Below are 27,235 nucleotides of genomic sequence, written 5' to 3' on the forward strand. Positions count from 1 at the left end.
CCAGATCTAACTGTTGCTTCCTGACCTGCATACAGATTTCTCAAGAGGCAGGTGAGGTGGTCTGGTATTCCCATCTCTTTAAGAATTTCCCACAGTTTGTGGTGATCCACACAGTCAAAGGCTTTGGTATAGTCATGTCCTGTCCTATTCCAAGTTAATTTTGATTGAGGTAGTATGCTCCAACAGCCTTTTCTGCTTGAGGAAGGGGTGGTACTTTGCACTGGACACTATTATTCAGGTCCTTTTGAAGGACCTGAGGGAAGAGAGCTTGACCACTGAGTAGCTGCCATTCTGGGATTCTGCTGTCCATGTCTAGATCTCATGGAGAAAACATTTCTACCTCTTCAGTTCTCAAACACTGGTTCTCAAGTCATTAGAAGCTGGAAAAAACAAGGAATTGTTTGCCTGCTCGTGCCTAGGGCTTCCAAGGTGGTGCTAGTGGTAAAGATCCCACCTGCAATTCAGGAGACATAAGAGATGAGCATTCGATCCCTGGAGCAGGAAGATTCCCTGGAGGAGGAAATGGCACTCCACTCCAGTATTCTTGCCTGGAGAATCCTATGGACAGAGGAGCCTGGTGGCCTGCGGCCCATAGGGTTGCAAAAAGTCGGACATGACTGAGCACGCAGTGTAGTCCTCCTGACGTATGGCCTCCAGAACTGAGAGAATAAATTTCTGTTGTTTCAAAACACCAAGTTTGTGGTAATTTGTTAGAGCAGCCATAGAAAACTAATATACCCCAATATTTAGCAGCTTAAAGCGACATTAAACTTTTTTTTTTTTTTTTTTGCCACACCATGCAGAACACAGGATCTTAGTTCTCCAAGCAGGGATTGAACCCATGGCCCTGCATTGGAAGTCCAGAGTCTTAACCACTGGACCACCAGGGAAGTCCACAGGAGCATTCCTTAACTCACAGTTTCCGTGAATCAGGAATCCAGGCACAGTTTAGCAAGATGACCTTGACTCAAAGTATCACTTATCTCCTTCAACGCTAACAGCTTGCTGGGCATTTTTGTGTTAATTAAATTCTTGTAGATTGACCGATTTGGTTAATAAATTTAATAAACCAATTTTTCTTCTTCAGGATTCCTTTTGGGCTCACAACATTGCAAGTACTGTGCAGCTCTCTGTGAGAGGATATTTTAAGGGGATCACCTTAGAATCTCTGAGAGAAAGGCGTCACCTTAGATTGTTTGAGAGAAAGTTGTCATGTAAATTTAAAATAATAGTGCTGACAGTTTTTCGATAAAAATCACTGAATTCATTTACTTTTTTAATAGCACAAATAGATTGTTTCCTTTCCTTTCTTTTTCAAGGCTAATAACAGCACCTTTATAAATGTTTTTCAACCTTTGGCACGTGGTGAAGCCGAATTCCTGCAAGTTACAAGAGCAAACATCATCTTTTAGGATTTGAAATAGCTCAGCTGGAATTCCATCACCTCCACCAGCTTTGTTCATAGTGATGCTTCCTAAGGCCCACTTGACTTTGCAGTCTAGGATGTCTGGTTCTAGGTTGGTGATCACACCATCATGATTATCTGGGTCATGAAGATCTTTTTTGTATAGTTCTGAGTATTCTTGCTGCCTCTTCTTAATATCTTCTGCTTCTGTTAGGTCCATATCATTTCTGTCCTTTATTGTGCCCATCTTTGCATGAAATGTTCCCTTGGTATCTCTAATTTTGTCGAAGAGCTCTCTAGACTTTCCCATTCTATTGTTTTCCTCTATTACTTTGCCAACAAAGGTCTGTCTAGTCAAAGCTATGGTTTTTCCAGTTGTCATGTATGGTTGTGAGAGTTGGAGTATAAAGAAAGCTGAGTGCCGAAGAACTGATACTTTTGAACTGTGGTGTTGGAGAAGACTGAGAGTGCCTTGGACTGCAAGGAGATCCAACCAGTCCATCCTAAAGGAAATCAGTCCTGAATATTCATTGGAAGGACTGACGCTGAAGCTGAAACTCCAATACTTTGGCCACCTGATGTGAAGAACTGAGTCATTTGAAAAGACCCTGATGCCGGGAAAGATTGAAGGCAGGAGGAGAAGGGGACAACAGAGGATGAGATGGTTGGATGGCATCATCACCGACTTGATGGACATGAGTTTGAGTAAACTCCAGGAGTTGGTGATGGACAGGGAGGCCTGGCGTGCTGCAGTCCATGGGTCGCAAAAAGTCGGACACGACTGAGTGACTGAACTAAACAGAATTGATAAGAGCAAACAGCTTTGAGCTTAGACGTACAAAGTGAGTCCTGAGTCCCTTCACCTGCCTTTAGGTGCCGCTGCTCTCCTGAATTGCCAGGTACTCGGTTTACGCAGGCGCATTACCCTCCTCGTGCGCCCGCGCCGAGCTCTGCCAAGTGCGCTTGCGCATAATCTTGGCGGGAACAGTGCTGTCGCGGTAGAACGCGTGTCGAAGGATGGCTGTGAGGGAGGCGGCGGCAGGCCTTTCCGGGCCCGGGAGGGACGAAGAGGCGGCGCTGCTCTTCGAGAACGCCCATTACCGGCACGACTCGCGCTGGCTGCTGCCCGTGTCCCCACGCTGCTGCCTGGCCTGCGCGCTGGAGCTGCTGCCCGAGCCCGGCGTGTCGGTGCGAACTGGGTCCCAGCATTTCCCTCACCAACCAGGCCCTCCCCTCAACGGAACAGGTCGCCTGAACCTGACGCACCTCCGGGGAAACTAAGCCGGGCCCCCGCCTGGTTAAATCTGGCTCCTACGCAGACCCGCCCCTCACCCTACCCCGCAGGCCGCCCAGCAGCCTCTTTCATAACGAGGCCCTGAGCTTGGCTCTGCGCCTCATGTGGGCCCACGCTCTCCGCACTAAATCCAGGGCTCTCAGGGCCCTCCAAGACTCATTGGCACGCGTTCCCAGCTTTCCCTCTGCCCTCCTCTCAGCCGTCCCGCCCTTTGCTGTCCCTCCCCTTCTCGGGGGTCCAGCCTTCGCTCGGGCTGCCTCCCGCGCGAGCGCCCGCGCAGCCTGTGGGCCGGGCGCACACACCGCGGGGCCTTACTCCCTTCAGCTTTCTGAGGGAAATGTGAGGCGGGGGCGCCTTGGGCTCTGTGGCAGCAGGAACGACGAGTGGATGTTATGGGCGGGCGGGAGTGGGGTGAGGGGAAGACCTTTCTGAGAGGCAGAGCCGGCTGGAGCATGATCTGCCCGCTCCCTCAATGTCTGCCCACTTATGCTGTGAGTTTTTTTGTCCGTGGACACCTCCAAGTAGAGTTCGGGAGATAACTTGTTTTTCAGATTCTCAGGAGCAGAATTCTTACCATGGGGTGGGTGGGGAATCAGCTAGATCAGCGGTCCTCAAGGTTTTGCTCTGGGGGTACCGTTCCACTTTTTAAAAGTGTTGAGGACCCCAGAGAGCTTTTGTTTATTTACTGTGTTGAAAGTAACAAAGTTTAAGATACTCATTTAAAAATAATAGTAAATCCATTACATATTAATGCAATTCTTTTTATTTTGACAAAAAAATAGGTAACATCCCATTTACCATTTTGACTCTTAAATGTACAGTTCTGTGGCATACATGATTTTCAAAATGAAAATAACTACTTTCAAAACAAAGCAGATAATGGAAGGAATGTCTGTTTCACATTTTTGCAAATTTTGTTAATGGCTGATTTAATAGAGGACGGCTAGATTTTTGCATTTTATCTGTTGTGATATATCTCCTTGGAAAAACTCTACTGAACACTCAGTAGAATAAGTGAAAAAGTCAAATAGCATCTCAGTATTATATGGAAAAAATTTTCGTCTTATGGATCTTCTGAAAGGATTTTGGGCATGCTCAGGGTCCAAAGACTATACTCTGAGAACCGCTGGACTATCTGATAACATCTATAATATCACTGAGGCTAAAGTTCTGAGACTGCCATTCTTGGACAGTGAGAGGTACAAAGATGAATAAGACAGTGAGGTATGGGAGAAAATAAGAGAACACATTTCTGGGAATTTAGAAGCTGGACATGTTTATAGTAAGTGCTGTTTGGTGGGATAAGGAGCGAAATTAAGGAAGTTTTTTTTAAGAGGAGGAAGCATTTGAATTACACTTGAAAAGATGGGTGATATTTGGGCCAGAGGAAATGAGGGAGCTTTTTCCAGGAGGTGGGATTAGCAAGGATGAGTTTGGGGAGGTCATCAGAATGTGTTTGAAGGGCAATTGAGGGAGGTGATATTGGAGAGCCAGGGTTGAGATCAGTTCCTTTAAGAGTTTGAATCCAAGCTAAGGCTTGGATTTAATCTAGCAGATGAAGGAATGTCATTGAAATTTTTTGAATAACTCATTTAGGTCACTAGCTTAATTATGTGGGAAGAACTGGTGAAGTTCACAAATAAGAGACTTGTAATAGCACAGGTTAGAGGCAGTAAGAGATGCAACTTCACCTTTTATTGAACGTACTTGTCTTAGCTTCATTTTTCACCAGTTGAAGGGGTTAATGTAGTCGGTTGTACCTGTGTTCATGTTCTATCCTCAGTACACCCTTTTTTTGATCTATCTTTTGTTACTGTCTTGAACACTTTGCACAGCTGCTCCCCAGTTCCCTGTATAGGGAGGCAAATTGAGTGTGAAGATTTATGTCTACACTGAATGGAAGGATGCATTTTTCTGTACCTACTTCAGTGAGACTTATGAGGGTCCGCAGTATCATTCTCATAGACTGTGGAAAGAGCCTTGGACAAGACCTGGTTGGATACTTAGATTTGAGTCCTTGGCAAAGTCTCTGACCCTCAGTTTTCTCATCTCCAAAACAGCAATAGTAGTACCTTTTCCTGCTTGCTTTACCAACTCAATTAGGCTTAAATGAGCTAGTAGACGAAAGAGTGATTTGTGAACAGTAAAATGCTCTGTAAATATATTGTATTAGAAACCTTAGTTCTTGTATCATCCTTTGTTTGAACATGTGGATTCCTGTGTGTAAATGATGCCTCTTTTCAAACTCCATAGTTCAGATGATCCCGCTGGTGTAATCTTGTAGTTATATTTGGGAATTATACTTGTTTGGGTTCAAAACAACTGAGACTTGGTTGCTATTGAATATTTATTTCATCTGCCCCTAGTTGGTGCGCAAGAAGCACGTTCTGTCCGGCTTCCGAGATGCTCTCATGAAGCATGCCTCCCTGGTTGTGCAGCTGGTGGCTCAGGATCAGAGAGTCTGTATCCACTTCGTAAGCATGCTTTTCGGTGAGACTGAAAAGGAAACCTGGAGTGAATTTTGCCTGTATACTTTGTACATTTGTTTTTGGGGTCTTGGAGAAATAGTCTTGGAATGACAGTTTCCACTGTTTGCAATGTAAAAGTTTAACTTACTAACAAATTATTTTGTTATAATGGTGAAGAAATGTCCCCTTCCTAAGATACACGATGCATTGTATTGTAACTGGCTTTACTATAGCTCAGGTGTTATTAAAAGTGTGAAGGTGGATGTGTTCTTTTAAAAAATCTAGACTGTCTGGTCTTTAAACAGGATTAATAGTCAGATCTGGAGTCTGCTGATCTGACTGTGACCTTGATTGAGTGACTTCTTTTCTGTACCTTTAGTTTCTTCATGTATAAAATAAGATGAATTAAAAAGTCCCTTCTCTTAATACAGTTATAATGTCCTATGGAATGAGCCCTTTCAAGGAGGAAAGGAGCCAACTTAAATTGAATGCTTTTCTCTGCTAGAGGCTTTTCAGGCTTTCAACTGCCAAAATATTCTTTTAAGGGAGAGAGGATGATCCCCAAGGCTCAGGCAGGCCTTAGCTAACAGCTGGTGGAACTGGGATTTTACCCCAGGTCTGTTACAGACTCCAGAACACACAGTTTTTATACTGTGCCACACTGACTATTTTTATCCTTTAAAGCCAGAGAGCTGTTATTGAAAATCTGGGGTTTGGTGCTGAGGATAGAATTTAGCTGGGACATTGCTTAAAGCTGCTATTAGTCTTAGAATTCATAGTGTGCCTTTCTGGATTTGTTTCTCTTTTAACTGTTAACCATCCCCCTCTTCCTTCTGCTCTAAGGACTGTTATGTAATGTAGAGGATGGGAGCATAACAGACCTCTGTATTGAAGGTAAGGTAAAACTCTGTGTTCTCAGCATTTGAAGCCGGGAATATTACCCTGAATTGCAGCTCTGACTATTTGAGACCTGGATTTTTCCATTTTACAGACAGATAAAGAAAACTCAGTTTTTAATCATTAATTCTGCATTTTTTTTTTCTTGGCACCTACTCTGTGTCAAGTACTGCATTAGATACTAGTGATATATCTGACATAATTCCTGCCATGTAAGAGTTTACAGTCTGGAGGAGAGGTTGGCTGGTAAATAGCAACGGCTGATAAGTGCTATTACAAAGACACGTACAAACTCTGCTTTTTTTACATTAGTGTTGGGTGATTGGAAGTTGTCTGCACATAGATGGTATTTAAAGCTGTGGAAGTATCTGAATTTACCTGTAAGACTCAAGAAGAAGGAAGACGAGCATTGGGATGAAAGGATTCTTGCAGAAAGAACAAAGAACTGTATCAGTTAGGAGTCTAGTGAGGAAACACAAACCACTCAAGTTATTTGAACAGAAAAAAGAACTTTAAAGAATTATTAACTAGGTAACTAAAGGCAAAAAGAGAACCAAGTTTTCACCAAGGTAGCAATTTCTGAAAACAGCTGCCACCCCTGGGACTAGGGAAGCAAAGGGAGAGGTTGAAATTATTAAAACTTACAAGTTTGGAGGAAGGACCCCATATATGAAACTCAGACCACTGAGGAGAGGATGCTGCTTGGCTGCTGCTGGCTCCATGACCATACAGCCATAGAGTTAGCAGCTGTAACAGCTAGCAGTTGTAACAAATAAGTCAATATGATCTGTGTGTACTTTTGACCATCTCTCAGTATAGAGTGTGGATAAACAAATGTCTCACTTGAAGTTCCGACGGCATGGGTGGGGAGATCTCCCTTTGCCATTTTCCTCAAGGCTGCCCTGTTGTTATTATTTAGTCACTAAGTCATGTCCGACTCTTTGCGACCCCATGGACTATAGCCTGCCAGGCTCCTCTGTCCATGGGATTATCCAGGCAAGAATACTGGAGTGGGGTGCCATTTCCTCCTCTAGGGGATCATCCTGACCCAGGGATTCAACCCATGTCTCTTGTTTGGCAGGTAGATTCTTTACCGGTGAAAGTGAAAGTCGCTCAGTTGTGTCTGACTCTTTGTGACCCTTTGGATGGTACACTCCCTGGAATTCTCTAGGCCAGAAAGCTGGAATGGGTAGCCTTTCCTTTCTCCAGGGGATCTTCCCAACCCAGGGATCAAACCCAGGTCTCCCACATTGCAGGTGGATTTTTTAGCAGCTGAGCCACAAGGGAAGCCCCAAGGCCACTCTAGAGTGGAGCTATAATCCTAAAGCCATCTGCTTCTGGTAGATGCCAGCATAGCTTGGAATCCTCTGGAAACTTCATGAGGTGGTGAGCACTAGATGGATATTGCAAAGCTAGAGGGAGAAGGACTTGCTCCTTCCTCACTATTTGCTGTTTACTTCCTGCCTTCTTTCTGTTTCTGTCAGTGTTGTTCTAGAATGCTTCTTTACTCTGGGAGTGGTAGAGTCTTCCCTCAGCAGCAGCCAAATCTAGTTTGCCACTTCCCCCACACTTGCAGAGCAAGCTTCTTCACTCCTCATCAAAGACACCAGCAGAAGCACACAAATGATTGTATAGAAGGATAGGTTTGGGGTTGAGTGATAATATTATTGTCAATTATCAGCACAAGAATTAACTCATAACTCTTTTTTAGTATATGAAGTAGCAAATTCTAAGGAAGGAAAAAAGTGGAAATAATATAATGATAGTAGTTTTCAACCTTGGTTTCACAATAGACTTACCTGGGAAACTTAAAAAATATCCAAATGCTTAGACTCTTTCTGTAGAAATTCTAATTTAATTGATCTGGGATGGAATTGAGCAGTAGTTTTTATTTTTTTTAAAGCTTCCTAGATTATTGTAATGTATTGCCTTGTTTTGAACCATTGATGATAAAACAGTTAAGAATGGAGGAGATAGAAAAGACTAATGCCAATTAACACAAGCAGATGACTTTGATTAGAAGTCTGGGCCTGGGGTTGTCTTCTGGTAAGTAATGGTATTGTGTCTGTTTAGTCCTTATCCAGCTTACGACTCAGCTGAAGTTGGAGCAGACCATTCATTGCCTTTTGGATGAATGTCACAAAGAGGTCAGTAAGTATCCATGGGTTCTTGAGTACCTCTTGGAATCCTCAGATGTCAGAGCTGGGACAGCCCTTCTTTGGATAGATTGGAAGATTGAATCTGGAGAGGAAAAGGGACTTGCCTGAGGTCACTGAATCAGTGGCAGAACCAGAGCTGGGGCCTGGGTCTTCTGCTCCAGTACTCTTTGTAGCTTCCTCCCTTTCGCTTTTAGTCTCCCAAAGTCTACCTCCATGTTGGTGAAGTCCATTTTCTGGCATAGTCATCCCATGGACATTCTCTTAAATATGAACAGATTTCCTTCAAAAATTTTTTAAGGAAATATGTTCACTATGTCTTGGCTTAGTATTTTTGTTTGGTTTAAGTTGTATACAATATTTTGTATTGAAGGCATTTGTTTTTATCAGCATCTAAAGTAAGCACTGAATAGTTATATTTAACCTGCTTTCTTCAATGTAGTCAAAAATATCAGTTAAACAAGCAGCTTTTATAGGAATAATATCAGAATCTTTTTTTTGCAAGAGAAAGACAGATGTTTATTCAACACCATTAAGAGCAACATTTAATTAAAAAGTGTTAAATTATCGTGTCATTATAATTGCTCTGCATGTGATTAATATATAAGATTACATTTATAAATTATATTTATAAATATCAATGCATCATTATGGTGATGCCCCTTTATATACTGTAGGCATTGTGTTGGTGCTTCACATGCAATATCTTGTTCAATCTTCTCAGCAACCCATAGAAGTTGGTACTATTACTAAGTCCCATCAGAAGAGTTAAGAATTTTACTTAAGGTGCTATAGCTAGTCAATAGAAAAGGTGAAATAAATACTATTGACTCTCTCTGAAAAGCATCAAGCATGTATGCATGCTCAGTTGCTTCAGTCATGTCTGACTCTGCAACCCTATGGACTATAGCCCATCAGGCTCCTCTGTCCATGGGATTCTCCAGGCAAGAATCCTGGAGTAGGTTGCCATGCCCTCCTCCAGGGGTCTTTTCAATCTGGGGATCAAACTCATATCTCCTGTGCCTCCTGCATTGCAGGCGGCTTCCTTACCCCTGAGCCACTAGGGAAGCCCCAGGCATCAAGCATAGTACCTGACAAATAGAATGTTCAGTAATAGTAGCTATAATAATGATAATAATAATAATTTTTTGCAATGAACTAGAATTCCATTTTTATGATGTGTCCAACTTTCGCCCCTCCAGTTTCTGGCTCCAGAGGGGGCAAAATACGCTAATTTTAATTTAGTTTAACAAACACGTACTGAGCTATGTACTGAGGATTCTAAGAGAAATCTGATTCGGTCCCTTTCCTCTGGGGTTTCCCAGTCCAATAGGGGCAATTGATACTTAGCTAAAGAGGCTGGTTACTAACTATTGTGAGAGACACAGGCAGTACAGGCTTTGGTGTGGATAGGGCAAGATGAACTTTGGTGGGAGATCTGTTCTCATCCTAACTTATAGAAAGGAATGTGTTCACTTTCTGTAGCTGTGTAGCATGCCCTCCATGCGAGGCAGCCTGGCCACCCTGACCCTTCTTGGCAAGTTGGTAGATGCTGTCCCTGCTCTGGCAGACAAACTTGTGATGGAACATGGTGAGTGACCTCTGGGGAAGAGCTGCTTCTACACTTTAAAGAGCTGCTTTGATCACACTTCCATCTGGGAGGAACATTCACTGTGTACACCTGGAAAGACATTACTTTCCTTCCATAGGCTTCAGTTTCCTCATCTGCAAAATATGCTTTATATTGGCTAATTGGGGAAAAAAAGTATTGCTCAACTCTGGTCTTGGGCTGTTTCTATTCACTATTTTAACACAAAATAATTAAGTATCTACTATGAGTCTTTCAGATGGGAGGAGGAATTAATTCTGGAATGCACAAGCACTTTATCAGTAAAAGGAAATAAGTGTCTCATAGAGGATTTATCCAAGGGTAAATCACTTAACTTCTTTATGCCTTGGTTTTCTCTTTTAGATTCCCAGAAATCATGTATTGTGGGGGATTATAGGGATTACCATGACTACCTCATTCAGGGCAGTAGTTTGGAGTGTCATCTAGCAGTTGACTTGTGAGGTTCCCTTGATCCCTTGGTTGTTTTCTGGATAGGTGACCTGATGGAGCATCTGTTGAGAGGTTTAGTGTACCCCAATGAGGGGGTGCAGGCTTCTGTCTGCTACCTTTATGGGAAGCTGTACTCCTCCCCAGTTGCTGCTGAGATGCTTTTGGGCCATTTCCGGGAGAAGCTGTGTCCTCTCTTCCTTTCCACCATGGATGGTGCCCAGACAAAGGAGCTACAGATCAACTGCTTGGGTAAGATGTGGGACTGGGGAGAAAAGAGAAAGCTTTTGAGATTTTTTTTTTTTTTTGAGGATTTGAGATGCAGACTCATTAGCGGTGGGGAGGTTTGCTGCTTTGCACGGGATAGAAGTCATGGATTTGGGAGATAAGAGGCACAGACTGTGAAAGATGCCTCATGTTGGTGTGGTATCTTAAGAACGTCACCTTTGGAAGGAGAAGAGGAGGAAAAGTGGGACAGCAGTTTTTTTGCCTCTGGTCTTTACTGCCTGCCCTGGTGCATCCTGTACTTGCTGCCAAATTAATCTTCATACTGCATAGCTCGCGTCCCGTCAGTTTCCTATTTGGAAAATCATCTATGGCTTCTTCTGGCCTCCAGGGTGAAGTCCAAATTTCTCTTGTTATTTGAGGCTCAGTGTACCCTTTCAACCTCTCCTGTCAACTTCCTTACATAAATACACAAAATCTATCAAATGCTTTTGAGCAGGGAGCTTTCATATTTTGGATAGAGGAAACGGGCACTGGTGATTGGGTGCAGACCTGTTTCAGAGCAGGGGCTACAGGGAAAAGCATAGTCTGGGCAACAACAATTTATTTACAGTTTGGGCCAAGAGCTCTGTTTTGAACAGCTCAGCCATACATAGTGTTCATTCTGAACCAGGACCCCTTCTGGGTTTGTACAGATGATTAAACCCATGCTCTAATCTGGAAATTCATAGTCCATTGTGGAGGGCAGATGTGGACAATTAGAATTAATTGTGATGTGCGCTGTCATGGAGATTGCAAAGAAAAAGGTGGGATTCTATTCAACGTAGTACTCTAAATCCTGCCAGAACAATTAGGCAAGAAAAAGAAGTAAAAGGCAGAAGTAAAGGAAGGAAGTAGTAAAATTGTCTCTGTTTTCAGATGATATTACCTTATAGGTAGAAACCCCTAAAAACTACACTGAAAGAAAAGTGAAGTCGCTCAGTTGTGTGTGATTCTTTGCGACCCCATGTACTGTAGCCTACGAGGCTCCTCTGACCATGGGATTTTCCAGGCAAGAATACTGGAGTGGGTTGCCATTTCTTCCTCCAGGAGATCGTCCCAACCCAGGGATTGAACCCGGGTCTCCCGCATTGTAGGCAGACGCTTTACTGTCTGAACCACCAAGGAAGTCCAAAAAACTACACCAAAAACTGTTAAAACTATTAAATGAATTTAGTAAAATTGTAGGATACAAAATCAGTTGAATTTCTATATGGTAGCAGCAAACTATCTCAAAAATAAATTAAGAAAACTCTATCTACAGTAGCGTTAAAAATAATAAAATGCTTAGGAACATCTATGGAAAGATGAAGAAACTTCTAGCAGATGTGTGAGGAGCCACCTTGGGTGTGTCCTTGTACCCATGCTGCTCTTGCCTCACTTCCCCACCCCTTTGTTGTCTAGGTTTGCTAAAGCAGCTGCTGAAGTATGATCTCTTTGTGTCCATGCTCATGAACAAGTCTGCGCTGGTGGAAAGTGCTGAGAGTGTTGAGGGGCCACCAGGAGAGACCCCATTGCCTTTGGTGCTCAAAAAGGTAGTTGTCCTGTGACTCCTGGTCTCTGGCTTCAGGAACCTGAATCTCCTGGGGCTTTTTCCTTATCCTTCTACCTAGGATTTCCTAAGTACTTTCTCACTGGCCAAAACAACATGCTATTGGAAGACTCAACGTTGGTTTTCTTTCAGTCGTGAATCTTTATGTTTGTATCCTCCCCTTTACATCTGGGTTGTCTGAGAATGGAGAATACACGCAGCTGTGGAAACAAAGCCACCTCGGTTGTTTTGGGGATTATTCAAGCTTCTCAGCTTGGTACGTGGAGCCCTCTTTCTCTGGGCCCAGCTTATCCCTTCAGCCTTACTTGCCTGTCTCTTCTGTCCCACAACCCAGCACTCCAGCCAGATGCAACTTCTCCCTGGTCCTGTATATTCTAGAACCTCCTGTCTCTGTGCCTGTGCAGATGCTCTTCCCCTTTGCCTTTAAAGCCTTTCCCCTCTCCTTGGTCTGATTCAGCCTTCAAGGCCTATAGAGCTCCCCTGTCCCCTGGCTCCTTTAGATAGAATGTGCCCTTTTCACAGTGCTTACCTCACCATGTTGTGGTTGATCAACTGGGAGCTTCTTTAGAGCAGGACCTGAGTCTGACTGTCTCTGTCCACAGTGCTCAGCACAGGGCTTGGCAGAGCTGCTTATCCTCATCTTATACCAGGGATATCACTCACTGACTAGACTGTGGGACTGCTTCTGTGGAAAGGAGGAGGTACCTTGGTTAGAAACGGGAAAGGGACAGTTAGGATTAGGTAAGGTAGGAATAAAAAAACCAGAGCAAACTGCCCCTCCTAACCTCCCTGGGACGCCTCTGGAATGGTCCACGCGGGGCCTTTGAACTCTCAAGAGCAAGTCTTGTGTCTTTGAACCACAAAATCTCATAGTGGGTTAATTTCTGTGTTCACTTAATTGCTGCTGTCCTGGAGTCCTTGGTGGTGTCTGGTTAGAACATTGCTGCTGGACTTAGCAGGAGCACAGTGTCTCGTGTCCTCACAGTGCACCAAGGCAGCATGAGAGTGGCGGGGACAGAGACTGGAGAGCACCTCCCTAGGGAGAGAGAGCTTCGTAGAGACAGGAATCTTGGTATGGAGCTCCTGTCCTCCATCCATACGTGGAGACTGTTTCTCTCTTAGCCATTTTGGATGATTAGTGTTTTATTTACTACAAGAATCAGCAAGTTTGGAACTTGGGTGAGGTGAGAAGGCACTTGCCTTAGGTGGAAAACTTAAGGGGGTGCTAAAAACTCAGCAATCAAAAAAAAGGTAAGAAAACCTCAGCAATCAAGATAAATAGTATTTTAATGCAGAATTTTAAAAAGTCAAAGTTAATGCAAAAAATTAATGATGAACAAAATATCAAAATTTTAAATAAAGACTGGTCTGTATTCTTCTACTTCCATTCTTCTGTTTGTTTTTTTTTTTGGTCAGTCTAATCCCAACACAGTAAGGAATATACGTTTTAAGCCAAGAATCATTGCTTTGCTTAATGGTTACATATCATTTTTCTAAGGCACTTTTAAAATACTGTAACAGCTCTCAAACTGGGAGACATTTTACCATTAATGGTATGTCATAGTTTAATTATAGCTCTTCTTAGTGGTACATAAAATAATGGTTTGCCTTTTATCACTAGGCGTGACTGAAATACATGTCATTTCCTATATAAAAGAGAGCAAGATAAAGATTAATATCTAGAAACTCCTTTATATGCAAATAGAAAGGCTGTTTATGTATCCATTTTTAAGTCTAACATAACTGAGATGGGTTTAAGTTTGTAGTCCTCAAGAAATGTGCAGCTTGGTCCTTTTCCTTTGAAGCTCTAAAATCATGCAGTGTCTCCTCTGTCTTGTGCTATGTTTTGCTTGTCATTTCCCCCCCCCAGAAGGCCAGTTTCTTCTATACTTAAAATCTCTGGTTGCACTTAACTCTTTCCTTGATTTCTGAAAGTGTTGTTCAGTTCAGTTCTGTCACTCAGTCATATCCGACCCTCTGCAACCCCATGGAAAGTGTTTTAGGGACTCCTAATAGCTATGGTGTCTAGTAGGAGTTTGGATGTTATTCAGAGTTCAATGGAAATTCATTGAAATATTTTAATTAGAGGAGTAACCTGATTTAAAATTTTGATGAGGGAGGCATCTCAGTTGTGGAAAGACTCCTAGATTTGGATGTGGCTGACCTGAGTGTCTGCCTGAGCTTTGCCACTTACCAGCTGTGTGGCCTAGCATAGGTAACTTAACTTTAATGAGCTTTCGTTCCTTCCTCTGTGTGTTAAGGGTCCCCAAGACCACTCTAGGTTCAATGACTCACTAGGAAGACTCACAGGATTCAGTGTACAGTTATATCCACAGCCGTGATCTATTACAGCAAAAGAATACCAAGCAAAATCAGAAAAGGGAAAGGTGTATGGGATGAGGTCTAGGGGAAAACCAGGCACAAGTTTCCAAGAGTCCTCTCCTAGTGGGGTCACACCAGATGCACTCTCTTCCTCTGCCAATGAACTGTGACAGCATGTATGAAATGTTTAGCAGGAAAGATCTTTAGAGGCTCAGTGCCCAAGGTTTTAATTAGGAGCTATCTGATTATGTAGGTATCCTCTGCCTAGCACATACCAAAATCCCAGATTCCCAGAAAGAAAGCAGGTGTGCAGCATAAACTGCATTGCTTGAACAAATGGTTTAGTAACAATGAGCCACTCTTATCAGTTCTGGGAGAATTGGGAACCCTCCTGAAATTCAGCTTCCCAGACTCAGTGCAGACAGGACTTTCTAAGGGTACAGTCTCAGGTCTGCAGTGTTAACTCTTTCCTGCACACTCTGTAAAGTGAGGCTAATAGTAGAACCTTGCCTTGACACATCCCAGGTTTGTTACAAACATCAAAACTGGACGAGGGCTGTGAAAATACTTTTGTCAGTGAAGGCCAGAGCATTCTTGGGGACAGGTTTAGTGTTCTTGGAATGCCACTGTGTTCTTTGGTTCTATTTCACACCTGCTTCTGTTCATAGAGACTCTTTTCCATAATCCACAGCTGCTCTCCTTGAGTATCATGATTACACCTGGTGCCAGTAGTGTGGGAGGGATTCAGAGACAATCAGGCTCTTGCCCTGAGGCACCCAGGTGCCTCCCTCTGGTCCTGTCTGTGTTGTAACTGGCACATTTTGCTGCCTGTTTCTCCAGCTTCTTCTCTCCAGAGATGAGACCCTGCAGGTGGCCAGTGCCCAATGTATAACTGCAGTATTAGTCCACTCACCAGCGAAGCACGCCCTGGCCTTCATCCACGCTGATATCCCAGGTGGGAGTCCCCTTCTAACTTTCTCCTCTGAGAACCCCAGAATTCTGACTGGAGATTTTCACGTAGCAGCGGCAGCAGCAGTTCTGTTGGGATTCTTTGTTATGCATACTGAAGGGACCAGCTGGTGGCATATTCATTATATATGACAGAGTCTAGGAAATACACCTCAGGAAATCTGAATCCTCTTTCGACAGATTTCTAACTGACCTTGAGCAATTTGTTACTGATTTTTAGACCAGTCTAGGAATAAACCATCTAGAAATAAACATCTAGTGTGGGGTAGTAGAAAGACCTGTAGAAAAAAAGGAATTAATGTGTCTTGAAAGTTTGTGATGAGCCAGGAAATATGCCCTGAGGTGCATTGTAAATGTTGCCACATTTAGGTCCTCATCTTTGCTATTTTATGAATAAGGAAATTGAACTAGAGAAGGGAAAGTGAGCGAGTGAAGTCGCTCAGTCATGTCTGACTTTTTGCGACTCCATGGACTATAGCCTGCCAGGCTCCTCCATCTGTGGGATTCTCCAGGCAAGAATACTGGAGTGGTTGCCATTTCCTTCTCCAGGAGATCTTCCCAACCCAGGGATCGAACCCGGGTCTCCCGCGTTGCAGGCAGACGCTTCACCGTCCGAGCCACCAGGGAAGTTAGAGAAGGGAAACAGCTGGTTTAAATCAACAAGGCTTGGCATTGGCAGAGAAGGGATACAAAATCAAGCTCTCTGGCTCTAAAACCTCTTTTCTCTGCATCATGTTGCTGCCCATCCTGAGAATCAGGGGACCTAGGTTCTAGTCCCTCTTCTACCACCAGCTGTCTCTCTCTGGACCTCAGTTTCCCCATCTGTAAAAAGAAGAAGTTAGACAATAAGCTAGAGGGCATTTTCCAGGTTTATGTGTGAATTAATGATTATGTCTTAGGGCGAGGGTGTATGAACAGATGAAGTGACAGGTATGAGATGCTTAATAAATCTAAACCCTAGTATTAGTTAAGGGAGCATTATCACACAGTTTTCATATTGCTTCCTCCCTCTCTCCCTGGCCAGAGTTCCTCTTTGAGCATCTTTCCTCTTCCAGTGAAGTGCTCGTCTGGTCCTGCTACAACTGTTTGATACTCCTGGCAGAAGAGCCACTCTTCTTTTCCAAGTGCCACACGGTGTATGGTTGGTACTGTGGGTCCTGCACTAGCTCTGGCTTGGGTGGACAGCACCTTGAAGTTAGGTGGCAGCAGCAGTGATGGGCAGGCTGGCCTGTACTTTGGAGGAAGGTGCTGGTCTGGTCATTTCCATCAGCCCCAACTTGTCACCAGATTCCACAGGCAAGCAGTGATATCCAAACAGTTCTGCTCTCCATTAATTGGCGGAAGTATATGTTTAGCGAGAAAAGGACACTCCTGTCAGCCACGAGATGAATTCCTGTTGTACCTCAAGAACAACCTTACTCAGCCTTGGAGTAGTCTTCCTGTGAAATCTCCCCATCTAATTAGTCCCCCAACTTTGATTTAACCTTTCAAAGTTTTGTTGAAACTATCCCTTCTTCTTTCCTGGTGATACCTTCCTTGTCTGGAACTTTTTATATCACATCTAGATTTTTAGACTGGGCACATTCAATTATTCATATTCTGTGTTCCTATGCTATGCCAGGCATCAGGCTGGGAGCTAGAGATTTAGACATATAACATGGGACATATAAAATATAACAGGGACATATAACATGGTCCCTGTCCTCTGGAAGGGGAGGGAGATATAAACAAGGTGGTTAGGGTTATGCTCGAGGGGATGGACAAGAGGTGTAGGAGGCCAGAGGAGGCCCATACCTCTGCCTGAGTGGACCAGAGAAGGCTTCCTGGAGAGTGGAGGTCTGCGCTGATTCTTTGAGGAGAAATGGGAGTGTATGTAGTAGAGAAGGTATAGTAGCCCAGCCAGTAGGCATTGACGAAATACCTCAAATGCCAGGGCCTGTGCTGTGGGTTGTGCTGGGTTTGGGGAGACAGAGGTGAATCATACAAGGGCCTGCCCTCAAAGATCTCACAGCCCTGTCCCATCAGCTCAACTTGTCAGGACTGCTCCAGGAGGGCTGCCAGCAACTGTGTGCTGTCCAGAGCCTCTCCCCTCTCCTGGGAAGGCAGGAAGGAGACTACTGGGCACTGATCCCTGGCCTCTGCTGTGTCATTTTGAGGCAGGGATCGAGTCGGTGGTGAGGAGCCTACAGGGAAACCTGAGGATGAACAACACCGAGCTGCACAAGCAGGGCCTGCTGCTCTTTGCTGAGATCCTGACTCGGTGAGCTAAGTGGCGGAGCATCAAGCCTGCAGGGGCCAGACTGGAGAAGCAAAGAACTGGAGGTATTTATTCCTGACGGGGTCAGTGATAGGAATCCACACGCTTATTCTTCATTTATAATTTCTCAGGCAGCCAGAAGAGATCAAGCTGTTCACAAGCTCAGCCATGTGCAGAGATGCTGGCCGTGCCCTCCGAGAGGCAGTGAGCAGCCCTGTGCTGGAGGTGGCTGCTGAGGCACTGAAGGCCATTTCTGCCTTTCTGAGGTGAGAGACCCAGACAGACTGAACTTTCCACCTCTGCGTGTACCCAAAGGCCTGTCAAGGCCAGAGTAGCTTCCAGAGGATACTTGTCCTTTAGGTCAGGGAAATTTCGTTGAATTATTTCTTTCCATTATCCTGCTTACTCTGTTGTGCCTTTATGAAACTGCCATTTGGATGTTGGGCATCCTGGATTGGTCATCTGATTTTTTTTCTTTTGTTTATTTTCTTTGCCTGACAGTTTTTCATCTTTTTGTCATTATGTACTAGTTTCCAGGAGATTTTCTTGACTTTATTTTTCAACCCTACTATTGAGTATTTTACTTCTACTTTCATATTTTAATTTGGAAGAGTTCCTTCCGATTCTTTGCATGTCTTTTAAAATAAGATTTTATTCTGTATTTATTTTGTGGATATAACTTTTTGAAACTCAGTCTTTTTTTTTTAGTCTGGACTTTGCTCCCACTTCCTTTCTACTAATTTTTCCTTTTGCCTAAAATACTGTTCCCCTTAAATCTTTGCATGACTGGCCTCTTTCCATCATTGAGGTCTCATTCAGAGTATCCTTTCCTAACTGACCCATTTGGCTATTGCAGCACCTACTTGAAAGTTCTTGTTGATTCATCTGTTTTGTGTCTTCTCCACAATATAACATGATCTCCAAGAATTAAGAGATCATGTCATTTTTTTTTTACGCTGCTATATATCTCACTCCTAATAGTCAGTATATGAATGATGTTAAAATGGATGGTGAGACTAAATGAGCCTAGGGTCAAATGGGAAATCATTCCTTAGTAGGGTGCTTGATCTTGAAAAAACTAATGGAGGAAACCAATATTTACTTATATAGAAAATTTTACTTTGTTTCTACATTCTCCCTTTTAAAAATCTAACAAAGTAATATATTTAAGCAATAAAAAATAAAACATGCACAAGTTTTATAATGAAAAGAAAAAGTTCTCTGTTCCTACTTTCTAAAGGAAACTAATTTTAACTCATTTTGTCCTCATTAAGTTCTGGTGACTTATTTCCCTAACTCTAAACAATAAGAGTGCAATGCTATTTCTTTGTCCATTTAGAACATTTCATTGACTTACCAATAGGAAAGACCAAGACTTAGCTGTTTTGCCTTCTCTACATTTCCTTGACATTTTTACTAGTTAATATTTTGTTTTCAAGCTTTTAAATAATATGCTTAAAACTTGTATTTCTTGTTCCCTCAACTTAAGGCAGTATCTCTTAACACCCTACTTGGTTAGCTAGGTATATTCACACCCCAACTCTTCCTTAGCTTTCTCTTTACCTTCTACTTCTCAATATCAGCTGTACCTTTAATTTTGTATTATACTTTTAATTTATATTGTAAAGGTTGTTAACATTTATAGTCTCATCTGTAACCATAATTAAGTCTTTGTCACTTGCATAAAATTGCTTCTAAAAATTGAAGAATAGCATTTATATTATAATGGCTTCAGATTGTCTCTTTTCCCCTTTTGTCCTTTCCTGGATTTGAATGTCTAAATCTGGGACATGAATCCTAACAAGAGTGAGATGAGTAAAACAACAGGGTAACAAAGGCCTAGAGTAAGAGCAAGAGTCAATCAGAAGTTCCCAGGCAGAGCTGCAAGTCTCCCAGGAGGTCAGTGTTATGGGGAACTGATAGCACCTTTCAGACAGGAGGCAGGGTTTGAGCTGTGCTACACGGGCTTCCCTGGTGGCTCAGATGGTAAAGAATCTGCCTGCAGTGCAGGAAACCCAGTTTTGATCTCTGGGTTGGGAAGATCCCCTGGAGAAGGGAATGGCTACCCACTCCAGTATTCTTGCCTGGAGAATCCTATGGACAGAGGAGCCTGGTGGGCTACAGTCCAAGGGGTTACAAAGGATTAATAACCTTATATTATTAACATTATAAATGTTAATTTTATTTTGTATACTAACATATACATACACAAGGGATGAGAGAGATAGATTTGTGGAAGGACTAGGATTGGTCAAAACATGTAGGTGGGAAAATTTAGGGATTACTAAGGGTACCGTAGTCAGTCTGGCCAGCAGGTTGTGTGAGGGTAAGTAGTACTTGAAGAAGCCAGAAAGCTGGTTGGATCAGAATTATGGAGAATTATGGGTAGGGAGCTTATTAGGTTATTAAGGTTGTTAATATAAGTTTATATTTATAAAGTTAATATAAGGTATTTAATTATAAGGTTATTAATCCTTAGATGCTTTTATTTTTGACTTTAATTTTCCTGAATGTTTAGTGAGGTGATCCCTCTGAGGTGGAGTGTTTCAGAAGGTCTCTGGGAAGCCCAACCAGAAGAGGGAATGAGGAGTGAGAACTGTTGAAAGAATTTAAAGATGGCAGAGCCAGGCCTTGGCTATCAATGTAGGATAGAAAGTTAGAGCTTCCATTCAATATTGTTCACTAATTGTAACAGATGTGCCACACTAATGCAGTGTGTTAATAGTAGGGGAAATTGCAGTAGGGCTGGGGGAGTATGGGAACACTGCACTATCTACTGTATTTGTTTCTGTAGATCTAAAACTGTTGTAAAAAATAAAGTCTAAAAAGGGGGGGGAAAAATGAAAGAGCTTCCAGAAGGGAAAGGGGAAATCAAGCCTTCACTATATACGGTTAACTGAGCAATTAGAAGGCCCAACAGATTGCTCTCAGAGTTCAAAAACAGCCCAGAGATGAGGGTTAACATAGGTTTCTTCTTAGTTACTGCATTGGGTTGAATTAGCATCCCTCTAAAATCCATGCCCTTGTTTGGAAATAGGGCCTTTGTAGATACAATTGAGTTAAGATGAGGCCATACAGTGTGGGCTCCTGAATCCAGTGGCTGATGCCCTTAGAAGGAGAAGGGAGTTTGGACACAGGCACACACAGAGGGCCATGTGAAGACTGAGGCAGAAATTGGAATCATGCATCTATAAGCCAGGGAATGATGAGGATTGCCAGCAACCACCAGAAGCTAAGAAGCAAGGCAGGATTCTTCCCTAGAGCCTTTGGAGGGGCTGACACCTTGACTGCAGACTTCTAGCCCCCAGAATGTGAGGATAAATTTCTGTTGTTTTAAGCAACACAGTTTATGGTAACTTATCATAGCATTTCTAGGAAATCAATACAGCAAACTATACCCTGTCAAGTAGTCAGTCCTTCATTTCTTTAACTTTTTTTTTTTTTTAATTTAGCATCAATTTACAATGCATCTAGTTCTGTTAGGTAAAGTGAAAAGGCAGAACTGGCCCCTGGCCTCTTGGAGCTCACATTTAGACTAATCATGACTCTTGCCTCCTCTGAGTCTATACAAATATGAGACGCTAAGTATTACTTTTCACATTGTTGCACATTCTCATATTAATTGATTCTCCAAACATAGTTTCCAGTCTCTGTTTATAATCTCCAAGAGAGCTCACTTCCTCCTAGATACTCTTGTCTACCTCTATAGAGATTTTTTCAGCTCTAAAAAAATTTTATTGACATATAGTTAATTTACAGTGTTGTGTGCCTCTATAGCGTTTTGACTCTTAGAAAGTTCTTCCTTATATTAATTCCTTAAATAAAATCTGGGTCCTTGATAACATTTACCTATTGATCATGATTTTCCTCATCAAGGTAGCAGAAATCAAACTTGATTTCTCTTCTCTAAGAGAGCTTGGGATAGGGTGGGGAGGGAAGTGGGAGGGGGGTTCAGGATGAGAGGACACATGTATACCTGTGACTGATTCATGTTGGTGTATGGCAAAAACCATCATGATCAGATCAGATCAGTTGCTCAGTCGTGTCTGACTCTTTGCGACCCCATGAATTGCAGCACACCAGGCCTCCCTGTCCCTCACCAACTCCCGGAGTTCACTCAGATGATGTTGTATAGCAATTATCCTCCAATTAAAATAAATTAAATGAAAAAATAAGAGAGCTTATCAGTTATTTGAGAATAGTGGCCATATACATCTCTTGATATACCTTCTGTTCTAGGTAGTACTTCTTTAATTGGGAGGTCTTTTTCAGTGAGAAAACCCTCTGTATCCTTAATAACAATAACCATAGTCATGTGTGTGCGTGCATGTGTGCTAAGTCACTTCAGTCGTGTGTGACTCTATGCAACCCTATGGACTGTAGCCTGCCAGGCTCCTCTGTTCGTGGGGATTCTCCAGACAAGAATACTGGAGTGGGTTGCCATGCCCTCCTCCAGGGGATCTTCCCTATCTAGGGATTGAATCCACATCTCTTACATCTCCTGTATTGGCAAGTGGGTTCTTTACCACTGGCGCCACCTGGGAAGCCCAGTCATAGTCATAGCTGTCATTTGTAAGGACTTACTATCTAGTAAGCACTGTCCTGAGTTCTTTGCATACATTATCCAATTTGGTCCTCAGCATAATTCTATGAGGACAGTACTGTTGCCTTTCACTTACTAGATGAGGAAACTGAGGGCTGGAGAGGATGAGGAATGTGCATAAAGTCACGCAGCAGACAAGTGCTGGACCTGGGATTTTTGTCAGATCAGTTCCTGGACCCAAGTTCGGATCCACCATATGCCCCCTCATTGCCTGAGAACCTGGGGCTATCTTGGGGTACCCTGACCTCACCATAGGCCTACCTTTGTCTCCCTGCATGCAGGAAGGATCATCAGAGTGCGCTACCTGTGCTGTACAAGGAGCTGCAGGGCTTGGTCAAAGCCATGCTGAGCCGGTGTGCAGATCTGTCCCAGACGCCGCTGAACTGGAGGCCCCTGGTCAGTGCACAGCAGCTGCTGCTTCTGGAGATCATGCTGTTCTGTGTTTTTAGAAGATAATTAGTACATTGCATTATCTTTATATGCCACTTTGTAGCTTTTTCTCATGCACACACACCTACAACAAGATGTTATTTTTTTTTTACCATAACTGCAGAGCTGTGAGGCTTAATGATTGTTATCCTCATTAGGAAACCAAAGCCACAGGGGTTAAGCAGTTTTTCTCTTAGGTCCAAAGCTAGCAAGGACCTGAGTTTGGGTAGGAAATCCCAGGGCTACTACATGCTTTGTCTTTTATATCATCCAAGTGGGTATGGTAAACATGCTCACAAAATTATTTAAGGCTGGATTCACTAGAATCTTAGAATCTGACGAGTGTGCAGTGTGTCATAATTGTTAGCTTTTAGTGGTCCAATCGGAGAAGGTGATGACACCCCACTCCAGTACTCTTGCCTGGAAAATCCCATGGATGGAGGAGCCTGGTGGGCTGCAGTCCATGGGGTCTCGAAGAGTCGGACACGACTGAGCGACTTCACTTTCACTTTTCACTTTCACGCATTGGAGAAGGTAATGGTAACCCACTCCAGTGTTCTTGCCTGGAGAATCCCAAGGACGGGGGAGCCTGGTGGGCTGCCGTCTCTGGGGTCCCACAGAGTCGGACATGACTGAAGTGACTTAGCAGCAGCAGCAAGCTTAAAATATCAGAGGAAATATTATTAATATGAGTGCTTTATTAACTTTGGAAACTAAGCTCTTTGCACATGATACGGTGGGGGAATTTGTGTGTTTTGGAGCAACTAATATGGGTGTTACAGCCAGTGAGGCTAATGTCGACTAGCCTGTGACAGCTTTCTGCATATAATAGAACAAGAACCAGTCCTGTGCTTCATGGGGAGACAAGGGGTTAAGGTTCCCCTTTGTACCATTTTTTTAAAGGAGCTACTAGATGTCTGAATTTTTGAGGATATCCATAAGACCCCCTGGGAAGTGTTAGGTGTGTGGGAATGCCAGACTCCAGTGCAGGAGGAAGAGGTCTGTAGTCCTCTAAGCAAAGACTGGAATACAAGAGTATGTACTTGACTAGTAGTTTCGCTCTTTCCTTCTCACTTCAGGGCCATGCCTCCAACAGAAATTCGGAGAGGGCCATTCTTCGAAGAGGGAAGTTCCTCTTGAACACTCTGGAGGGATTTAGAAATGCCTGCAGGTAAGGAGCTCTTTATGATCTGATGAGGTAGTAGTATGGAGGGTGGGTACAGAGAGGAATGGACAAAGGGTGAAGTTCTAGAAGCAACACTTGATTTCTGATGCTTTGCTGCATAGTGAGAGGACTTTGGCTGGGGTGGAGAATGGGGATGTTTGAGTTTGGAGTGAGTATGTGGAGGAGGTCTCTAAAGGTTCCCTTCTAGTGAAGTTTTTGTTGCTGTGCAATGAAGTTGTATCTCATTCAGCTTTGTGCCTTATCCCAAGTAACCTAGCTCTCCATGTGTTCACTGACTGCTTGTTGGATTAATTCAGTTCTCATCAACAAACATTTGTTGTACCTACTGTGTACCTACTGTGCCAGCCCTGATGCTAGATAATGAAAGTAGAAAGATAACTCAGATCAGCTCTTGCCTAAAAGGAGCTCACAGTCTCTTGGGAACCCAGACAGTTTTGTGTATATGTGTGCAATCCGTTACATTGTCACAAACCTGAGGAAGGCCTTCCAAACAGAGAGAGCAGCACACATAAAGGCAAAGAGATGTGAAGCAGCAGACAGCATGGTATGTTGAGGGAAGTATTAACACATATAGTTGGGTGGAGTGTCACGTGTCATGGGAGAGAGGGCAGGGAGCTCGAAGCTGGAGGGGGCGCCCAAGACCAGGTTCTCCCTCACTGAGGCCTCCGGAGTTTTCTCCAGGTCCGCTGGTGGGGATGCTTGCCCTGAGCCCTGAACTCAGAAATCCCTTTAAGAGGATGAATCTGACCTTGTTGCATAGACAGTAGTAAATATACTCATGTTTATTTCTCAGGTTGGCTATGGAATTCCAGAGGGAGCCTTCAGCCCAGGAGAATCCATTCACAGCTCCCAGTGCTGAGAAAGAAGACACCTTGGAGGCCTTCTCAGAATTTCTCCTCAGTGCCTGTGACTCCCTGTGTATCCCCATGGTGATGGTGGGTTGGGCAGCAAGGATCTTGGGGAGGAGAAAGACGTGAAAGCAAGCCAGGCTGAGAGGCACAGGACAGTGACTCAACACTCAACTAGATCTCCTGAGGGTCTTAGCAGTGTTGTTCTTGCAGCTACTTTTCCTTTGGTTTTAAAATCACAGTACAGTGTTTTTTTGTAAACAATAGATTAATAGATGCCTCTTAAAAAGTAGAAAGTAGTAGTAATAAAATAATAAATCGGTAATGTTTCAGTTAAGTTCAGTTGCTCAGTAGTGTCTGACTCTTTGTGACCCCGTGAACTACAGCATGCCAGGCCTCCCTGTCCATCACCAACTTCCAGAGCTTGCTCAAACTCATGTCCATCGAGTCAGTGATGCCATCCAACCATCTCATCCTCTGTCGTTCCCTTCTCTTCCTGCCCTCAATCTTTCCCAGCATCAGGGTCTTTTCCAATGAGTCAGTTCTTCGCATCAGGTGACCAAAGTATTGGAACTTCCTGTGAATATTCAGGACTGATTTCCTTTAGGACTGACTGGTTGGATCTCCTTGCAGTCCAAGGGACTCTCAAGAGTCTTCTCCAGCACCACAGATCAAAAGCATCAATTCTTTGGCGCATGTTAATGAAGTGATAAATGCCTTATATTCAGAACTTAATTTAACCCTCCCATTGACCCTGTGAAATAGGTCCTATAATTTCCCCCAACTTAAAGGTGATTTTTCTATGGCTGTAAAGCAAGTATATGACAGTGCTGAGGTTTGAACCTATGTATTTTGTCTGCCTAGTAAAAACGGCTGATGTTCTTGCCTAAAAAATCCCATGGACAGAGGAGCCTGGTGGGCTGTGGTCCAGGGGGGTCACAAAAGAGTTGGACATGACTGAGTGACTAAGCATGCAAAGAGCAAGTCAATGTAATTTAGGTTTCAGTAAGTAGCACATATGTGAGTTCTGTAACATGAGAGATGGCTACTCTCAACAGACCTGGTTTTGAGCTGACTTGAGACAAAGATGGTAGGAAGAGCAGGGTCCATAGTGTTGACTGCCTGGATGACCCTGGGTGAGTCTTGTCCTGTTTGAGTTTTGGACATCCTATGAACAGTCTTAGTTGGGAAAGGAAACCTCCAAAACACCCACTGGAAACAGTAGGTGGCAGCAGGGGAGCATCCTCTGGTTATGACAGGAGAGCCTCTTTTCCTTGAAGAAGCCTTTGAGCCAGCACACCAGGGTCTTCAGGAGGGTAACTCTCAGGGACCATGGGTTACAACCCTGATTGGCACACACTAACAGTAATAGTTGGGCCATTCACTTTGGTTTCTTTCCCTTCTCTGCCTTCCTCCTAGATTTATGAAGTAGTAGAGCTAGATCTAGAATTAGATTATAGAATTGTGGTGTTATTCTTGCTTTCTACTTTTCGGCATTTTATACATTTTCTTTAATGATCTTGTATTACTTTTATAGTTGAAAAAAAACTTGGTTTGAAAACCAAATGAAAAGTATCTGTAAGAACCACATCCCTGAGGCCCTGGCTATTTATACATGAGGAACCGAAACAGTGAAAGGGGAGGGGGTGACTGACCCAGGGCACACAGCGACCTTGTGCAAAGCTTGAAATAGAACCCAAGTTTCTCTACTCTGTCTACCACGTCAGGCTGCCTTGTGATTCTATTCAAAGATCACATGAAAAATAAACATGAAGGAAGTTTGTGAACCGTATTATTATATGTTAGAAACATGAGTGTCATTCATGTCACTATAATGCATAGTTTAGAAAGTGCTTTTTACATGTGAGATGTCATTTGTTTCTGGGAGGTAGGGCTTGTGGTTATTCCTGGTTTACTCTTTGGTAGATGCCCAGAGCAGTAACGAATCTTGCACAGTTTATTAAGTGGCAGATGTAAGCCTTGGATGTAGGCTTGTGACTTCAGGTCTCTGAGCTTTTTTTTGTGTCCATCAGATGAAAGAATTTAGACTGTTACTGCTAGATGATGCAGTTTTTGCTGATGCTCTTTCTTCTTCAGAGGTTCAGTCCTAGTGGACTATGCGTTCCCTCTTGGTTCTTTGCAGAGGTACTGGGAGCAGGCCACTCACCCAGCCGTGATGGAGGTTTTCCTCTCGGTTCTGCACAGCCTTTTTGTCATCGTCCCTCACATGAAGGAGAAATTCTCCAAGAAGCTCGGTAGGCCGCAAGCAAGTATGGAAGTTGGAAGAGGGGCTGGCGCCTTAGGCAGTTGCTCAGGGTACTCAGAGAGAGTACAACCTGTGGGTGGAGGGTTACTTATTCGTTCAGAATCAACATCCACACTCTGCCTAGTGTTGAGTGGAAGGATATATCATCCAGCAATCAAAAGTCTTTAAAGGCAGTTCTCAAATTAATTGATACTTCTCTGAGTCAAGAAGGTTCCAGTTAAGAGCCATGGGTTAAACTGCTGTCTCAGAAAGTTGCTGTGAAA

The 27,235-nt window shown here is 43.4% G+C and overlaps 1 protein-coding gene across 2 annotated transcripts in view; it reads left to right on the forward strand.

Annotated features, from left to right (window-relative positions):
* The first annotated feature begins 1,794 nt into the window (after nt 1–1,794).
* Nucleotides 1,795–27,235, forward strand: part of MEI1 (meiotic double-stranded break formation protein 1) — a 57,622-nt gene continuing 32,181 nt past the window's right edge. The window contains exons 1-15 of one of the 2 annotated variants that reach the window (XM_061418674.1): nt 1,795–2,593; nt 5,066–5,189; nt 6,011–6,061; nt 8,138–8,211; nt 9,706–9,811; nt 10,325–10,528; nt 11,945–12,075; nt 15,255–15,369; nt 16,408–16,524; nt 17,544–17,643; nt 17,772–17,906; nt 22,525–22,639; nt 23,752–23,843; nt 24,652–24,793; nt 26,850–26,961. In XM_061418674.1, coding sequence (XP_061274658.1) covers nt 2,423–2,593; nt 5,066–5,189; nt 6,011–6,061; nt 8,138–8,211; nt 9,706–9,811; nt 10,325–10,528; nt 11,945–12,075; nt 15,255–15,369; nt 16,408–16,524; nt 17,544–17,643; nt 17,772–17,906; nt 22,525–22,639; nt 23,752–23,843; nt 24,652–24,793; nt 26,850–26,961 — 1,789 coding nt within the window. In that variant the 5' untranslated portion in view covers nt 1,795–2,422. The remainder of the gene's footprint in view (nt 2,594–5,065; nt 5,190–6,010; nt 6,062–8,137; nt 8,212–9,705; nt 9,812–10,324; nt 10,529–11,944; nt 12,076–15,254; nt 15,370–16,407; nt 16,525–17,543; nt 17,644–17,771; nt 17,907–22,524; nt 22,640–23,751; nt 23,844–24,651; nt 24,794–26,849; nt 26,962–27,235) is intronic. The other variant, XM_061418673.1, reaches the window with a different exon arrangement.

This window comes from Bos javanicus, chromosome 5, assembly GCF_032452875.1.
Source record: "Bos javanicus breed banteng chromosome 5, ARS-OSU_banteng_1.0, whole genome shotgun sequence".
NCBI classification, from domain to species: Eukaryota; Metazoa; Chordata; class Mammalia; order Artiodactyla; family Bovidae; genus Bos; species Bos javanicus.